Source organism: Dasypus novemcinctus, chromosome 17 (assembly GCF_030445035.2).
Source record: "Dasypus novemcinctus isolate mDasNov1 chromosome 17, mDasNov1.1.hap2, whole genome shotgun sequence".
Classification (NCBI taxonomy): Eukaryota; Metazoa; Chordata; class Mammalia; order Cingulata; family Dasypodidae; genus Dasypus; species Dasypus novemcinctus.
In genome coordinates this window covers 96,167,594-96,186,540 of record NC_080689.1, presented here as the reverse complement: position 1 = coordinate 96,186,540, position 18,947 = coordinate 96,167,594, and the positions used below count along the sequence as shown (strand labels likewise).

Below are 18,947 nucleotides of genomic sequence, written 5' to 3'. Positions count from 1 at the left end.
CCTCAACAGACTTCAACTCCTACACTCTGATTTATTGGACTTACCCCACTCATCTAACATGGAGTTGAAGAATGTCAACCACCACACCATGGAGCCTAGAGTGCCTACAACTGAAAGCAGGAGGAGTGCATCCAGTATCCATGTGGAATCTAAGTCCCCACTTGACATAGATGTGCAATGGACACAACCAATCCAAGTTCCATAGAGAAAATGTGGCATTGGTGTGGGAAAGTGGCCATGGTGGCTGCTGGGTGTGGGGAATGGGAGGAAGAGATGAGATGGGGAGGCGTTTTCAGGACTTGGAGTTGTCCTGGTTGGTGCTTCATGGACAATTATGGGACATTGTAGATCCCCCCATGGCCCACTGGATGGAATGTGGGAGAGTATAGGCTATGATGTGGACCATTAACCATGAGGTGCCGCGATGCACAGAGATGTACTTACCAAATGCAATGGATGTGTCATGATGATGGGAGAGAGTGTTGCTGTGGGGGGAGTGGTGGGGTGGGGATGGTCGGGTTGAATGGGACCTCATATTTTTTGAATGTAATATTTTTAAAAAATGAATTAAAAAAAGACATAAATTAGAGCTTTAGTACAAGGGATTGTTATTTGATGATTGTGGCTGAATTGCTTCTGTCCTTAAAGCTTCTATTTCCTGTTTTCACTCTCTTAATGCCACCTTATTTTGTCATGTGATGGCATTTAGGGTTTGGCATTATGATCCAGACAATACTCTCATCTGAAGTTCCTAACGTAAAGCTGCAAAGACTTTGCCACATAAAGTAACATATATATGTTCCCAGGATTAGGAACTGATAGTTTTGTAAGGTCTCCTTTGGATTACTACAAACATACAAAGATATATCTTTAAACATAATGGGTCTTCTCCCTACTAATTGAATTTGTATTTGTTGACTCCATTTCTTACCTTACCTTGCCTTGAATACTCTATTTCTTCTTTTTTCACCATCTACACAATGAAGGACAACCTGATTCTTAAATTCTAAATCAAATTCACATTTTTCATTTTTTAGCCACATTTTCATTACCTTGATAGATTTAAACAGCCATTGAAGAAAAAAAAAAGGGTGATGCTTTAGTTTATCTGGCTGCTATGACAAATAAAAGAAAATGGGATGGCTTCACAATGGGCATTTATGGGCTCAAAGTTTTGATGTTAGGAGCAATCCAATACTGAGGCATCAGCCAGGCATTGCTTACTCTTCAAATTTTATAACATTCTGATGTTATACCAGAGATCTTTGAGGTTCCTTGGTTTCTATCACAGCCTTGCATGCATTGCAATGTCGTCTATCTTTCACGTTTGTGTTTTGTTGATTTCCATCTTCTGACTTCTGCCTTTGGCTTCTATCTCTATAAAAGAATTTCTCATGATAAAAAAGGATTCCAGTAATCTGAATTAATGTTCCCTTTCATTCAGATGGGCCACATCTTAACTTAAATAACATATTCAAGAGTTCCTTTCTACAATGGGCCCACACGCACAGACATACTGATAATGACCAAGAAAATGTATATATTTTGCAATCTACCACAGATGAAGACAGTGCCAGTGACGATTCCCAGGCAAAGAAACCTAACAGAAGTTCAGGGTTTCAAAATTGCTTAGGAGTAGTGATTCCTTCCTTCCTTCCATTCTCTCTTTTGGAATTGGAATGTCTAAAATTTTTATACTACGCACGTCCCAAAATGGTATTTTGGAACCAGTAAACTTGTTTTCTAGTTATTGGTCCATAGAGAGAAATTAATTTTGTTCCAGAATGTTTCCTATCTAGAATGTCATACATACCAGATTTAGACAATTTAGATGATGACTAGGCACTTTTGAGTAGATAATATTTAAATAAGGTTTAGCAACTAATTGAGGCTGTAATTTCTTTAGATGTTTGGGTGTGTTAGTATGTGGGGAACGTATTTTGTATGTGGAATAAAGAGGTACCAATGGGGTTGAAAGCTACACACTATAGACTGAATAATAGCTTAAAAATACTTGATGCTACACCCTGGTACCCAAGCCTGCTACCTTATATAAGACATAGTTGCAGTTTGCTTAATTAATTCAAGATGGAGAGATTATCCTGGATTTTAAGGATGGGGTATAAAAGCAATCACATGTATCCCTATAATAGTGAGAAATATGACAGATAAACAGGAAATGACAATGTGAGGGCAGAGCAGAGAAACATTTGAAGTTGTTGGACTTGAGAAACAATGTAGCTTGCAAACAAGGAATTCTATAGGCATCAGAAGCTGGTAGAGGCATGGAATATATGGTCCTGGAGAGCCTCCAGATGTGTGGCCTTACAGAAACCTTGATTTCAGCCTCGTGATACAATTTTAATTTTCTGGCTTCAGAATAATATCTTTGAAGAATACAGAAACACTTTTAGTGGGCATGATGTCTATTTCCAAGATGGCCCTACTATGTGCTGTTAATTAATTAGAAATCATTAGAAAGCACATTTTAACTGATGCATTTAATAGTCCTATGATAAAGTGGTAGGAATATGTGACCATTGTCCATTCTGATGCAGGGGCCAGTGATGACATGTAATGATCCAATCTCCAGCCTCAGTGCTGATGTGCACAAGGAGTGCCGTGCCACGCAGGGGTGTCCCCCGCGTAGGGGAGCCCCACGTGCAAGGAGTGCACCCATAAGGAGAGCCACCCAGCGCGAAAGAAAGTGCAGCCTGCCCAGGAATGGCACCGCCCACACTTCCCGTGCCACTGACGACAACAGAATCAGACAAAGAAACAAGACACAGCAAATAGACACAGAGAACAGACAACCGGGGCCGGGGGTTGGGGGGCGGGGAATTAAATAAATAAATAAATCTTTAAAAAAACAACAACAAAGGGGTACTTGTTTAGAATTTTGCCTTTGCCACGAACTCCACCCAAAGCCAATATTGGTGCTTGCCACATCCAATTCATAGGCTAAGTTAATGTTCACAATTTACCTTCTTTTTATTATTATTTAAAGCAGCTTGCTGGAGGTTTTCCTACTTCCGTGAAGGACTTTTCCCAATTAATACATACTATGGTTTTAATATTTGAGCTAAATGAGGGATGAAAGATTTTTAGTATTTTAACAATATTACAAATTCTATTAACATGAGAAAACATTGTACTTTATCAATTACAGCAGACAGTATAGTTTTATTTTCCCCAACCAAACAACATTTAAGAATTTGATAGAGCAGCAGGGACTTTGCAGCCTGTCCCAATTTTTTGCCTAGTTCAGGCTCTTAAGATAAGATACTATGGTCTCTGATGTTTCCTTTAATTCTGAAAGAAAGAATTACTGGTTAATGTAATGTCATCAGTAGGATTTTAGGCACAGATTTTTTCTATGCAGCCAGATTATTATCACCATGCCAGGAGAGATGGTTGGGCTATGCACACAGCCTTGGGGAAGCACTGGAGAAGTCCATTGTTGGGTTTTCCATAGATAGGGAAATGCAGGTTGGCTTGACCTGTTTAAGGAGACACTAAGGAAAGTCTTAGCACATTTTAAAACAAAGTGATAGAGACACAGCTGGACATTAACTTTTTGCAACAAACTAGCAGTATTTGGGATTGCTGCATACTACAGTGTTGTTACTTTAATCTATGATAAGAAGTTGTTTCTGTGACACATACACTTTTATAACAATTAAAACCATAATTAACCACATTAGACATCTGTTTAATATTATGCTGAAATATTGGTAAATTTATACACTCTTAAGCATTCATATGAACCTTTTATGCATACAACTTTAACAGAGGATTAAAGAAAAAGACCTGTTAATTTTTAAAAAAATATTTATTTACTTATTTATTTCTCTCCATTCCCCCCCCCCCGGGTTGTCTGTTCTCTGTGTCTATTTGTTGCATCTTCTTTGTCTGCTTCTGTTGTTGTCAGTGGCATGGGAATCTGTATTTCTTTTTGTTGCATCATCTTGTTGTGTCAGCTCTGCTTGTGTGTGGCACCATTCTTGGGCAGGCTGCACTTTCTTTCACACTGGGTGGCTCTCCTTATGGGGTGCACTTCTTGCTTGTGGGGCTCCCCTAAGCAGGGGACACCCCTGCATGGCATGGTACTCCTTGCATGCATCTGCACTGTGTATGGGCCAGCTCCACACGGGGTCAAGGAGGCCCAGGGTTTGAACCGTGGACCTCCCATGTGGTAGATGGACGCCCTAACCACTGGGCCAAGTCTGCTGCCAAACCTGTTAGTTTTATAATACTTTTAAACACCTTCTATTCAACTTATAACATATTAAATGAACTCAACTATTACTTTAATTTTTCTTTCAAAGTAAAAGAACGAATCTCTTGCAATTAGTTTGAGATAGAAAGCTACAGGCTCTGAGCCTCAACAGACTTCAGCCCCTACACTCTGGTTTATTGGACTCACCCCACTCAGCTAACATGGAGGTGAAGAAGGTCAACCACCACCAGAGAACTAAGAGTGCTTACAACTGAAAGCAAGAGAATTGCATCCAGCATCCATGTGGAATCTAAGCCCCCTCTTGATATAGATGTGGAGTGGACACAACCATTCCAATGTCCACAGGATGGAGGAATAGAGTATGGATTAGAGTGGACTTACTGGTATTCTATTTATGAACTATTGTGATTAGTAATCGAAGAAAATGTGGCATTGGTGTGGAGAAAGTGACCATGGTGGCTGCTGGGGGTAGGGAATGAGAGGAAGAGATGAGATGTGGGGGCTTTTTTGGGACTTGGAGTTGTCCTGGGTGGTGCTACAGGGACAGTTACTGGACATTGTATGTCCTCCCATGGCTCACTGGGTAGACTGTGGGAGAGTGTGGGCTATGGTGTGGACCACTGACAATGAGGTGCAGTGGTGCTCAGAGATATATTAACCAAATGCACTGAATGTCTCATGATGATGGAGGAGGTTGTTGTTATGGGGGGAGGAGTGTGGTGAGGGAGGTGGAGGGTATATGGGGACCTCATATTTTTTAAATATAATATTAAAAAAATAAAGACAAAAAAAGAGATAAGACCCTTTCTTCTTCAAACACTGAGGAAATGATGAGGTTAAAGCAAAAGAAGCTATTTTGATAAAACAGACTTTCTTTGTATACTGATTATTCAGGATAAATCTTTTTTATAAACTTTTGTTAAAACAGATTAATGATTTGGGAGACTTTGAGAAAGACAAAATTTTTAACTTTGCATCAATATATGACTTGATACTAAAACTTTTAAAACTTTATAGACAGACCCATCAAATCTTATTTAACTTTAATCATAAAAATGTCTTTTCCATGAACCTTCTACACTTTTAGTATTCATTCAGGTTTTGTCCCACACTCTACTCCCTCTCAATAATCAATCATTTTATCTTAGGACAAAATCATCTCTTGTTTCCTTAACAATAAAAACACATTCCATACATCCCACATACGTAAGTTACCAGGCAAACTTCTTATAATTTATAATTACCATCAATATTAAACAAGCTTGTTAAAATAATAAACTTTTCTTCACTTTAAATACTTAGTAGCATGCAATACTAGAAACAGTCCCCTAGAAGCAAGTTGGCAGGGGAGGCTGCCTGCTGACAGTTTTCCTGTTATAAAATTACCTTTTATTATTATTATTTCAGGTTTGTTTAATAATGACTTTTTGGAATTAGCCATTTAAACACTTTAATTTAAACAATGCTTCATTAAACTTCTTATCATTATTTATAACCATATAGAGTATAATTATACTACTTTTTCTTTTTTTATTTCTCTCGCCTTACCCCCACCCCCCACCCCGATTGTCTGTTCTCTGTGTCTATTTGCTGCATCTTCTGTCCGCTTCTGTTGTTGTCAGTGGCATGGGAATCTGTATTTCTTTTTGTTGCATCATCTTGTTGTGTCAGTTCTTCGTGTGTGCAGCACCATTCCTGGGCAGACTGTATTATGTTTCATGCAGGGCAGCTCTCCTTACAGGGTGCACTCCTTGTGCATGGGGCTCCCCTACGTGGGGGCACCCCTGCATGGCAGGGCGCTCCTTGCACGCATCAGCACTGCACATGGGCCAGCTCCACATGGGTCAAAGAGGCCTGGGGTTTGAACCATGGACCTACCATGTGGTAGACGGATGCCCTAACCACTGGGCCAAGTCCGCTGCCTAATTATACTACTTTAAATCAAATTCTATTTTCACGGAACACATTCTCTTACTTAAAATTACCACAATATCTTCTACAATTTGCCACATGCATTTAATTCCCATGAGTTTATGAAAATTAGCCATTCTATTTTAGGGCAAAACACACTTCTTTGAAAAACTTATTAAATTTCAGTTAGCATTCCCACAAGCTTTTAACCTTTAATATTCATTTAAGTTTTACATCCTTCATTTTATTCTGTGAGGAAAAATAAACTGTTCATTTCAATGTAGGCATGAACTATTTTTTTTTAATGAAAAGACAGTAATTTTGTTAAGACTTGCAATTTTTATCATTGTAGAAATCTTAGTAACATGTAAACTTAAGTATTAATATAAGCGCTTATTTATTCTTTGACCATTTGAATAGAGCTCTTTTAAAAAATTTTATTTATTAATTTATATCACCATCCAGAGGTATCAAAATATACACTGACATTGAACAAACAAACACAAAATGATTACAACACATTAACAGAAACATACAGTTTACAATTAACCCATAAGTCCTACTGTCTTGGTATGGCTGTTTTTAAGTTCTCCATTATATCACATCTTAGAATTCATTTTTTAAGATTTCTTCTGGAATTCATGTTGCCTGTAACATGCAAGCTTGAGCTTGGAAACATTTTTATTAGTTATCAGCAATCAGTTAAGATAACTTGAGCAGCATAAATGTAGTTAAGCTCTTATTTAGCAGTTTAGACAGACCATTAACATGCATTTTTGAATGACTACTCTGTAGGACTATACTGAGATTTGAAGTTCAGGAATAAACTATTGATTTAAAACTGAAAATTCCTTTTAACACCTTGATAAAAATTTTGTACTAACTTTATTATTGGTTAAATAGGCCCAATCAGAATTAGCATGGAAACAAAACAGAACACCAATGTTGCCATGTGTTTCCCTTTTTCCAGCGGCTTAACTCTATTAACCCCTACTAGCCCACAGCTACATTGTCATGTAGACAGCAGGGGGTTTGCAGAATTGCTGCAGAATAGTTTCCTTATCTTAGTTAACACTTTATCAGAGTTTTCTTACAAGCCTGATTTCATTAACAAGGATTTTATTTAGTATTTTTGCCTGTTTTAAATCTTTCAATGGTTTAAAAGGTATGGGCTCTGGATGAAACTCAACACCCCCTTGTGGATTTTTTGTATCTGGTGGTATCCCATGTAATGTTATTGGGAAAGCAGATAATAATTTTTAACATAAGGCAAAGCATCAGCAACACCTGAAAACATTTCTTACTTTGGCTTAGTAACAGAAGGCAATTCAGTAGGTGCAGAGGGTTGTACTGGATACACAGAAGGTATTTCATTAGGACACTTCACTGAGCTTTTTTTGATGAAAGGGTTAATATCAGGATGAGGGAAAAAACCTGACGGTTCCCCATTCACCTCAAGTTCCTGTTCTTATTCCAATTTACTTTCTTTCATTTCAAATTTACTTATGGGCTTAGAAAATAGAGTAATTTCATCTTTCTCTCCTTCTTCAGACTGTAAAGGATCTAAAGCTGCCGCTACCTGGTGGCATAAGGCCCATGCTGATAATGGAATGAATTCCCTTTTTTGATAAGCTCTTCGTAAAGCTTTCATTACACATCTCCACTGTTTCAAATTTAAAACATTATGCCCCTGAGGCTGAAGCCAGCAACAATGCTTTTGTATCAAAGCAAACAATTCTAGTAATTCATAGCTTTTTACAGGCACTGCATTAACTTTCAGTAAAGTTTTTAACACTTGAGAATACACTTCCACATGTCTCATTTGACCACCCATTACCCTGATGACTTCACAGAAATGTTACTTATTTACTAAATCTTGAAGACTCGAGTCACTCTGCTTTGGACGTCTCACTAGACCCTCAACAAGGTCTTTTCCATGGTTGCCAAAACTGATTTGAAAGACTCACTGACTTCTTTGGGCCCCACGTTGGGCACCAGATGTTGGAGATTTGGACCCGAAGGGTATCGGGAATGAAAAAAAAGAAAAGGTGGAAGGAAACAAAGAGAAAGAGCAAGAGAGCTGGGATCAGGGGGTCTGCGAGTAATGACTCTTCAGACAACTTTGTTTTCCACATGTGGCAATATATATACTCAAACTATCAGATAACAAGCAGTGTAGCTACACATTAACAAGACTCATAAATTAAAGAACTTATCTCAGAGTACAAACATTCGGTATTCCTTTCAAACTAAAAAGTGTATTTTTTTGTATTTCTCCCTGCCCCGGATTGCTCCATCCTGTTGATTGGAAAGGCTTAATTGCTGCATTCCTATGATAAAAGCATAGCCCTGGAAACTGCACATCTCCCTTTGTAAGACCACTATGCCTCAGTTTCCAACATAGGACAAATACTTTATGATTGTTCTTCTAAGAACTAAATACATTGTGTAATGTCAAGCAGATAATAACTTGAATATGTGTCAACAATAAATAGAGTAGGGTTAGAGAATGGAAACCTGAGGGTTAATTTGGGCAGGATTGATAGAAAAGAAGTGTGTTAATCCTGGGAAATGAATAGAAAAGTGTGTTAATCTTGGGAAATGAATAAAAAATTGAAAGGCAAATAATATTTGTAACTAGCAGTATGAGAGTGGTTTCCATGGAAATTTTAAGACGGTGAATATTACTAAAATGAAAGCTAAAAAATGTAATGTGGGAATGTATAGCATAGTAAAACCACATGTGAAATATGAACATGGGTAAAAGTGCATATAAAAGATCTTTTTTCTGAGAATCTGAACTTATGTATGTTAACACAAGATCTTAATATCAGACAAAAATTATGCTTCGTGACAAGAAACCAACACCAAGTACTATATATTGTATATCCCAGTTTATATAAAATGTAAATATAAATCCATTTATAAAGATGAAAATAGATTAGTGATTATTTAAGCCTGGGAAAGACAGAGGGATGAGAGCTGACTACTAAGGATGTGAAATTTTTCTTTTTGGAGTAATGAAATTGTTCTAAAATTTTTTTGCGATGATGAACATTGTGATTATATTAAAAGCCATTGATTAAACACTTTAGTTAGGTCATGTGGTATGTGAATATATGTCAATCAAACTGCCCAAAAATAAATAAATTTATCTGCAAGTATAATTGGAAATAGCAGGAGGGAAGTACAGAGTACTTAAAGATGAGGAATATTCTTGTTGATTTATTATTATTATTGTTATTGGAATAATGAAAATGCTCTAATAGTGATTGAAAGTAATGAATGAACAACTAAGTGATTAAGTGCAACAACTACTAAGTGACTAAGTGAAATATCATTGATTGTACATGTTGGATGGATTGTATGCTTTATTAATATCAATAAAATTAGTTGAAAATTGGTAGTATAGGACAGATTGATGAAAACATTTTATGGTTAATACACTTGTGATCGCAAAGACATGGATGAATAACATCACATTGAGCAAGAGAAGCCAGGCACAAAATCGTGCATATATGCTTACATTCCTAATTGTAAAAAATTAGGTAAGACTAACCTGTAGTGTTAGAAGTCAAGATAGTGGTTATTCTTGGGAGAGAAGCTAACGGAGTGCTGCAATTGTTTTAACTGTTTTATTTTTCAATTTGGGGGCTTGTTATGTGTGTGCCTTTGTGAAAGCTCATTATAAATATATTATATTTCAAACCTTTCTTTTTAAAGAGATGTGCCTTTAAAAATGTAAATAATAAATACATTTTCAGACTTACAGAATATAAAGGGGATTTCCATGTACTCTACCCTCTTTCCCTCCAACATTTTCACTATTAATAACATCTTTAATTAGTGTCGTCTTTGTTTACAATTGATTATCAAACATTGAAACTTTGCTGCTAACAGTGGCCTATAGTTTATATTATGGTTTACTTATTGCACTTCATAATTTTGAAGCTTTGATTAAATGTATAATAGCCTGTATCTGTCATTGCAATATCATGCAGAACAATTCCAATGCCCCAAAATACCCCATGTTACACCTGTTCTTCCCTCTCCCCACCCCAGAACCCTTGATGAGCACTATTTAATACCAGTGTTTCAAGTTCTTTCGTTACTAGAATAATAAGTCTACTTTAGTCCATAAGTTCATTGACCCTTACGTTAGTTCATTCCTCCATTTTGAGTATTTTTGTATGGTGATTCCTCTTCTTCTTCCAATGATTTGGGACTTAGATCCCATGGGGGAGATGGATGGAACTGTCTTGCTGGCAGTTGTAGATATTCTGATTTTTTCTTGGATGGGCACTGTGCATCCTCATCGTTTTGTTAATTGTCTTGAGTGAGCCTGATAGACTGGAGAGTTAGTGTTGGCTGCAACTTTGGTGAGATTCACAGGCTCAGCTGGCTTATGACTAGATGAAATACTAAGTCTTGACACAGATATTTAATGGATAAAGTGCTAATTATAGGTGCAAATAAGAGGAGCAGAAGAACAACATGAAAGTAAATTACAATTGCATTTAACTCTATTATATTGGAGAGATAGGCTAACATATATTCCAAGGTAAGGCCAACCAACGGACTTTTGATTTCCTGGGTGTGTGTGCCATGCCTAAAGTGTCCAGATGACTCCAAAGCCCTCAGGAGCACCCTGCTTGAGTCATTGTTCATTGTATTGTGGCAATCAGTGCGATTCTTCTCAGACGTGCCCAAACGTAACCTCTGAAATGACCTCCCAACTCATTTTGAAATCTCTTAGCAATAAAATATTTGTATTCAATTTATCCCTTGGAGGCATTTGGGAGGTTTCTTTGGAGGAAAAGTTATACTCATGAGAGAAAATATTTTTAAAATTTTTAACATGGTTACAGTGCCCTACCCTAGTTATTTTTCTCTCCTTCTGATTCTGCTCATGTAGAGGATTGTGTCATGAAATGGGCCTGGATGAACATTTCCCCACCTGTACTCCCTATTGGTACAGAGGAAGAAAATAAGAGAAGCAGGCCAGTGGATGCAGAAATGTTAGTTGTTTATTGTCTGTTCCTTCCAGTAAGATTAAAGCTTTATGAGGTCAGGGATTTTTTAAATTAATACTCTATGCCCAAAATTTTCCATGATATTGTTATTTGCATAATTCTATAAAAGCATTGATTTGAGGTAGGGATAAATGAAGAACCTGCTCTATCAGATCCCGGGCAATGAAGCTATTTTATCTACTACCACTAGGTGGAGATCTTACACCTTAGGTCAGCTAATCACTTCTATTATGATTTGAGAAACAGGATGACCTAAAGGGCAGGGGTGATCGTGACTTGTAAGGAACTGGTGACTCATTTTCAGATATAGTATTTGGAATGAAGTCACTACAGAGATCTGGCTTTGGATATATGTAGATGACGTTTCAAATTCCAAGAAAAAATTAAAATGTTTTAAAAATTCAGAGGAGTGATATAGACATATAATTTTTGTGCTATATCGTCATTTTATCAAATGATATTAATATCCCACATACGTTCTGGTATGATATTTACAAAATTACATTATCAAAATTTAGATATACAGATTCAATACAAAATAATACTAAAATTAATTTATTGTTTCAAGTTGATTGCCTGTGCTTTGATATCAATTGAATATTAGCATCTTAAGTTCATTTCTGAGCTTTTTGCAGATGTACAGTTGCATTTCATGTGGTCATGATATTTTGATCTCATTCCATTACTGTCTTCACAACTCACTGCACAGGGACGTTTGCCTTTATCCTCTCTGACGCTTTGCATAGGCTCCTCCGGGACTTTGTTTCCTGCTCAGAGCTCTATTAATGAGGTTTCCCTTGAGTCGGGGACTGAGTGCAGCAGACGGTTGAGCACGATGATGTCACAGGCCCAGCTTGTGCTCCTGATGTTCTGGGTCTCAGGTGAGAGGTTTAGAAGAGCAGTATCTTCATAAAGTTGGACAATGGTTCTAGCAGGCAGAGTGAACAAATTGTTTCATATAAGGCAGATCTGATTATATATAAAAAATAAGAACAACTACATTTAGATACATATTTTATATACTTATTATTTAATTTGTGACCAATGTTCTTTTTGGTTGCAGGTGCCAGTGGGGACATCGTGATGACCCAGTCTCCAGGCTCTGTGGCTGCATCTGCAGGAGAGACCGTCACCCTCAAGTGCAAGGCCAGTCAGAGTGTTAGCAGCTACTTACAATGGTACCACCAGAAACCAGGACAGGCTCCTAAACTGCTCATATATCGTGCATCCAACCGGCCATCTGGGGTCCCTGACCGATTCAGTGGCAGTGGGTCTGGAACAGATTTCACTCTCACCATCAACGGCGTCCAGGATGAAGATCTGGGAACGTATTACTGTCTGCAGTGGGATACTACTCCTCCCACAGTAGTTCAACCTCGAACATAAACCTCCCGTTGGATGATGTAGGGCTGTGAGTCCTGCAGCACCAGCTGCTTCCTCCATCTGTCTGAGACACTGCAAATTTTAGTGGATTGTACCATAGAAATCTACCTGTTTTTCACGGGTAGGTCACATTTCACTGCATCAATAATTTGTTTCTTAACTTCTGGGCAAAGGTCCAGGTAGTTTTGCACCCTGGTGGCTTGATTCTCTCTTTTACATGCCTACTTAATACTGAGAAATTTGCCATCTTAATTCTTTATTCCTTTATTCTCCTTCTTTCTCTGCCATCATGCTCCAACTCTGGACCTACCAGGAAAAATCATCTTCCTCCCTTACTTTTTCCTTGCTTGGACCCTGTTTTTCATCCAAACCTGCTTGATCAATGTAAGCAATTGTGATTTCTTACTCTACCTTCCTTAATTTTTTTGTTGAGATACATATTTTCATTATTATTGTCACCAAATATATTTTTGAATGACTTTAATATCCATATTCTGTAAAGAATGCACATATTATAGGGGATGATGAGGATTAAATGGATTATGTTGTTATTAGATTGGATGTAAAGTTTTCCACCAATGTTCATATTCCTATGAAAGCCACCTTTTTCTATGGTTCTGTTATAAAATATTTCAAGTATAATACTCACTAAAATTGAATGTTATCTAAATTAACAAAGGATTTGAGTCCACATCATATTCACGTATGTGAAATGACACATACAAAGTTCATTCTTTACAACAATGCTTGTTGTAGTAAAAGATTAAAACAAACAAAGATTTCTATAATATGAACCTAACTCTTCCTATAAGACAGAATGTAGCATTTAGAAATTGAGAGAGGTAATTAATGAAAATTAATTGTTATTACTTGAATTCACAGATAAAATGTTAAGTGAAAACACTACATCTCAAATGTTGTATGTTCAATTTCCGTGAAAAATGAAAACAATTAAAAATATATGTATATGTGATGGTTAGAGACTGTATGAAACCTAGAAAAGACTGTATGAAACCCAGTCTTGCTCTGAAATATATTGTCTGTAGGAACTTTTGATTAGGCTACTCCATTTAAAGTTTGCCCCTGTTGGGTCTTCATCTTGTTACTGGAGTCCTTTCGAAGACAATGAAATTCAGACAACGAAAGGGGTAGCCTAGTAAGCAAGAAGCTTTAGTCAAGGTTTCTAGGAAGAGAAGAGGGAGACCAGCAGATGCTCCAATGTGCCTTGCCATGTGACAGAGGCATCCAGGATCACCAGCAGCCTGTCTTTGGGAAGAAAGCTTTGCTTAATGATGCCTTGATTTGGACATTTTTCTCAGACTCAAAATTATACACAAGTTATAAATTCCTAATGCAAACCTGATCCACCTCAGGATATATGCATTTCACTAACCTAGCAAACTACAACAGTATATGTTCATATATTCGTACTGTATGTGAAAATCTGACTCCATTTGTGCTACCCTTTTTCTTCTCTCCATCTCTTTCAAGCATTCTCATACGTTCTATGGCACTTCTCTAATGCTTTAACTCTATCCCTCAAGAAGTAAGCAACAGCTTTCCTCCTGAACTTTTTCAAGTGTCAGCTCTCTTTTTAAGCATCCATTAGGCACTGAAAGAAATCATGGTTACTAAGCCTGCCATAACATGAATACTTTCGAAGACTATTAATCAACATATTCATCCAATGTAAAATTGGAAGATTTCCAGACATTCTAGTATTATTTCTAAAATTATTTCAAAATAGGGTGAATAAAATTTAGTTTCAGGAAATATCTCACCAAATCTGAGCAGAATACATTAAACCCTCTTATGAACATAAATGCTCTTTTTCTGCTCTTAAGTTTTTATTGAGTGGTTACTCTGTCATTTTAAAAATCACTCCTGTCATCATAGTTGAAGAGAAACAAAGCATGCGTATGTATAATTAAACTATCTACTATGTAATTTTAAGTGATGGAAAGTAAATCAAGGCAGGGGTGGAGAATGTGGTATAAGAATGGATAGCAATTTCAACAATGGTAATTTATCTATTAGCTACTTTCAGGGTAATATATCATGCCCCAAACCCAACAGCATAAAACAATATGTTTTTGAGGGTTTTTTGGTTAACTGTGGAGTCTGTTCACATGGACAGGATGGACTCATTTTCCTGGTCTTACTCTTGGTTTACAGTTATCTGGCAGGTCCTCTTAGTAGTGGCTGATCTAGACCCAACGTTCTTTAATTTCCTTCTCATGTCTGTTAGCTGGCCATCAGCCTGGATTTGGGTTGAGTGGACCACATGTCTTTTACCACCTGGCTGACTAATTTTATCTTCTTCTGATGGTTATTTTCAGGTTCAAAAAGAGGAAATAAAAGCCCAGAACAGAGAGTTTAACACCCTGATGGGTCAACTACCTCTTCCCTGTGCCTTTTTAATTTAAACTTTCCTATTTTGATTCCTTCTCATTCTCCTTTCCTTCCTCTTGACTCTGCTATTTTCCTCCAATTTAGTATAAAAATATAATTCTGACTTCCACATGTTCTACAGAGACAGAAAGTGTTAGTCACTCTCCCTCTTTATGCACTCGACCTTTAGTTCTGGCAGGACCTTCTACAAAGTGTCTCCTGAGTATATTTTATAAGCATAGCACAATGCATTTGCTCCCTCCTACTATTTGTCATTCTTTTCCCATTAAAGTCCATTCCTCAGTTTTCTATTCCTAATTTTAAATATGTGCAAATTTCCCCATGACTCTTTCTTCTCTGGTTTCAATTTGTTCATTTATTTACAATGCTTATTCTTTCTACTCTTGTGTCCTCGAGTAAATTACTTAATCTCTTAGTGGAAAAGATTTCTCAGATATAAAACAGGTATAATAATTGTACATATTTTGTAGGGTTGTTGTGAGGCCAAATGAGTAACACACATAAAAGGCTATTAGCTGAACCTGATACATAGAATATACTTATTTCCTATGATTCAGAGTATATGCATGTCTTTCTAAACTGCATTTTATTTCTCATTAATGATAATTTTTAATAATTTAATTCACTTTCAGAAGCTGCTTTAAGAAAGTAAAAAGACACATGATGATTTGCAGTAGCAGAATTTAATTCTCTCACAGATTTGGAACCTGGACTATTGAAATTTTATCACAAGGCTGAAATCAGGGTGTCTGTGAGACCACACTCGCTCTGGATGGTCTCTTGGAAAGTAAATTCCTCACCTGTATCAGATCATGGTGGCTGCCAGATATATTTGTTTTCAGACTACATCACTCCAGCTTTCAAGTCTAGCATCTCCAAATGTCTCTTTGCTCTACCTTCACATTGCAGTTTCCTGTAGGTCTGTTGAATTATCCTGCCTCCTTTTTTTAGGGTTACATGAAATTTCATTTTTGCCCCAAACTTAAAACCTGGGATAATCTCTTCATTTTGAATTAAATTAAACAAACTACAATTATATCTTATATGAGGCAGCAGCCATGTGTAACTGTGTTTAAGACCAAGTATTTTCAAGATATTATTGTCTATAGTGTGTACAAATCAACCCCAAGGAAATTTCTTTGTTGACATGCAACATAAATTCTCCTCATCCCAACATGCCCAAATATCTAAACAAATTACAGCATCAACTTGATTCCTAAATCTCATTTAAGTATCTTCAGCTCAAAATCCTAAGTCATCATCTAACTCATCTAAATCTGGTATGTATGACACTCTGGGAAGGATCAGTTCTGGGGAAAAATTAATTTCTGCCTATGGACCAATAAGAAGAGAAACATGTTTACTGATTCCAAACTGCCACGGTGGGGCAGGCATAGTATAAAAGTTTTAGATGCTCCAATTCCAAAAGAGAGAATGGAAGGAAGCAAGGAAGCAATGCTCCCAAGCACTTTTGAATCCTGAAGTTCTGTAAGGTTTCATGGCCTGGGGTCATCTCTGTGGCCTATGGACTGTCCTTGGGCCCATGGCTCTGCCCTCTGGACCTCTGGCTCTGGCTTCTGCTCCCGGGTCTCTGGTCTTTGAGCCCAGGTCTTTGATATCTCTGCCTATGGAGCTGACCACAGTCTTCATCTGGAGTAGAGTGAATTATACACACATTCTTTTTTAAAATATAAAATTTTAATTTATTTTTCGAAGTTACAGTCATCACACAAAATGTTACTTTAAAAAATATAAGAGTTTCCCATATGCCCTACTTCCCATACCCCTCACTTTGGACATATCAACAATTTCTTTCATTAGTGCAGTACATTTATTGCAATTAATGAATACATTGGAGCACTGCCAGGCAGGATGGATTATAGTTTTATGTTGTAGTTTACACTCTCTCCCAGTCAATTCATTGGGTTATGGCATGATATACAATGTCTTGCATCATCTGTCCTGTAATATAATTCAGGACAACTCCAAGTCCCACAAATGCCCCCATATCACACCTCCTCTTTACTTTCCCTGCCTTCAGCAACTCCTGTGGCCACTGCCATATACGTATACTTAATCATTTTCAGTATCCTGTCGATGTGTCCCATGTTAGATAGGAACTCTTGAATATGTTATTTTTGTTAAGAGGTAGCCCAACTGAAAGAAAGAAGGCCTTAATTCAGAACACAGGATTCTTTCATAAGCATGAGAAATTCAGTCATAGAGAAAGAAGCAGAGGCAGAAACCAGAGGATGGAAGTCAACAGAACCCAGAGGAGAAAGCAGAGGACATTGCCTGAATGGAGGGCAGGGATAGAAGCTGAGGAGCCTCAAGTTCCTCTGGTAGTCACCACTAACATGTTATAGATATGGGGGAAAGTAATGCCTTCAGGACTTCTCAATAGGGGAAGTCTCCTAACTTCAAAACTGTGAGCCATGCATTTCCATTGTTCAAGTCGTTCCTCTGTAACATATTTCATAGCAGCCTGGCAAACCAAGGCATCAACCTTTCTTTTTTTTCAATGCCTGTTTGAATCTGCATAGTTCCATCAGTATGTAGAATTTTGGAATTCCAACCACTTTCTTTAATTTTGCTCTCTTATTGAACTTTTCAGCTCAGCTGGCAGTATTCTTGATAATATAGCATTCTAAAATATCTTGTGGTTTAAGAGAATATAAAACCAATAATGTGGCGAGACAGTATAGATAAAGAGTATGAAATTTCATAAGTCCTGGAGACTTCTAACACAACTTTTACCTAAATCTGAAATGTTCGGTTAAAAATGTTTTCCATTTGAGGAATACTGTGCTTTAAAAAAAACACATTTTGATAAAATAAGTGGAATCTTTGGAATATTTTCAATTCTTCACAATATCCTTAAATATTTTTTATCTATTTTGTCTTAAAATGTGCATAAACTGAAATAAATTTCACACACTGAATAACTGTTTACTTAATGTTGTCTGTTCATTCAATGGGAATTTTTATGTGGCATCTCTTTGCTTGTCTCAGAGAAATTTGCTACAAAGCATTATAAAAAACTAGAATGTGGTGTATGTGTGTTCCTAACAGAGCTACATGGAAGCTTAAGGGATGTCTATATGAAAAGGCAAGCTAGGATCAATTAAATCTAAAATTAGATTGAAAAAATGTTTGAAATGTATATGGGTAGCTAAAGAGATTCTTCTTTAAATCAATGAAAATATCCATTAAATACCTATGATTCGTATATGCACAATATATGCTTGGCAGATTAAGTACTGTAACTACAGTGAATTATGAAACATTTTATTTCATCTTTAAAAAATCAATTAAATATTATTAACAATTTAATATATCTGATATTGGGGGAAATACTCTGGAGTCCTCTGTGCATGTCACGGGGTTTCATATCATTAGAAAAGAAGGTTCTCCACAGATATTTCCTAGATATTCCTATCTCTGTCTTCTGCTTCCCTCACATTTGCAAATGTTTTCAAATAGCCTTTAACTTATCCTTGTTCATTGTTAACAGCAGATTTCTTAATTGTAGCACCTTTTGCCATCTAGATAGTTAGAGAATTATCCAAATCATAATCCCTAGTTCTTTTTTGCTTAACCATTTTCTTTCCATTTGTCTTCCCACTTGTTTTACATACCTAGTGAAAATAATCTGGGACATGCCTTCAACAGTTTGCTTAGAAATATACTCAGCAAAGTACACAAGTTTATTTCATTTTATTTTATTTTATTTTTAATCTTCCCTGTTTATTTTTTTAATGCTTTAAGTTTTTTAATGTTAACAACATAAAAAATATATGAGGCCCCCATATACCCTCCACCACCCTCACCCCATTCTTCCCAGTGCAACAACCTCTTTCATCATTGTGGCACATTCACTGCATTTGGTGAATACATTTTGGAGCACTGCTGCACCATATGGATAGTGGTTTACATTGTGGCTTACACTACCCCCAGTCCACCCAGTG

The 18,947-nt window shown here is 36.9% G+C and overlaps 1 gene segment (V, D, J or C); it reads left to right on the top strand.

The window, feature by feature from the left end:
- The window catches only part of LOC101433983 (immunoglobulin kappa variable 1-39-like), a 30,437-nt gene extending 17,852 nt beyond the window's left edge, over positions 1-12,585 (top strand). Inside the window, 1 exon segment of the V gene segment in view lies at positions 12,248-12,585. Within this exon segment, the coding sequence occupies positions 12,248-12,570 (323 nt within the window).
- Positions 12,586-18,947: the final 6,362 nt, after the last annotated feature.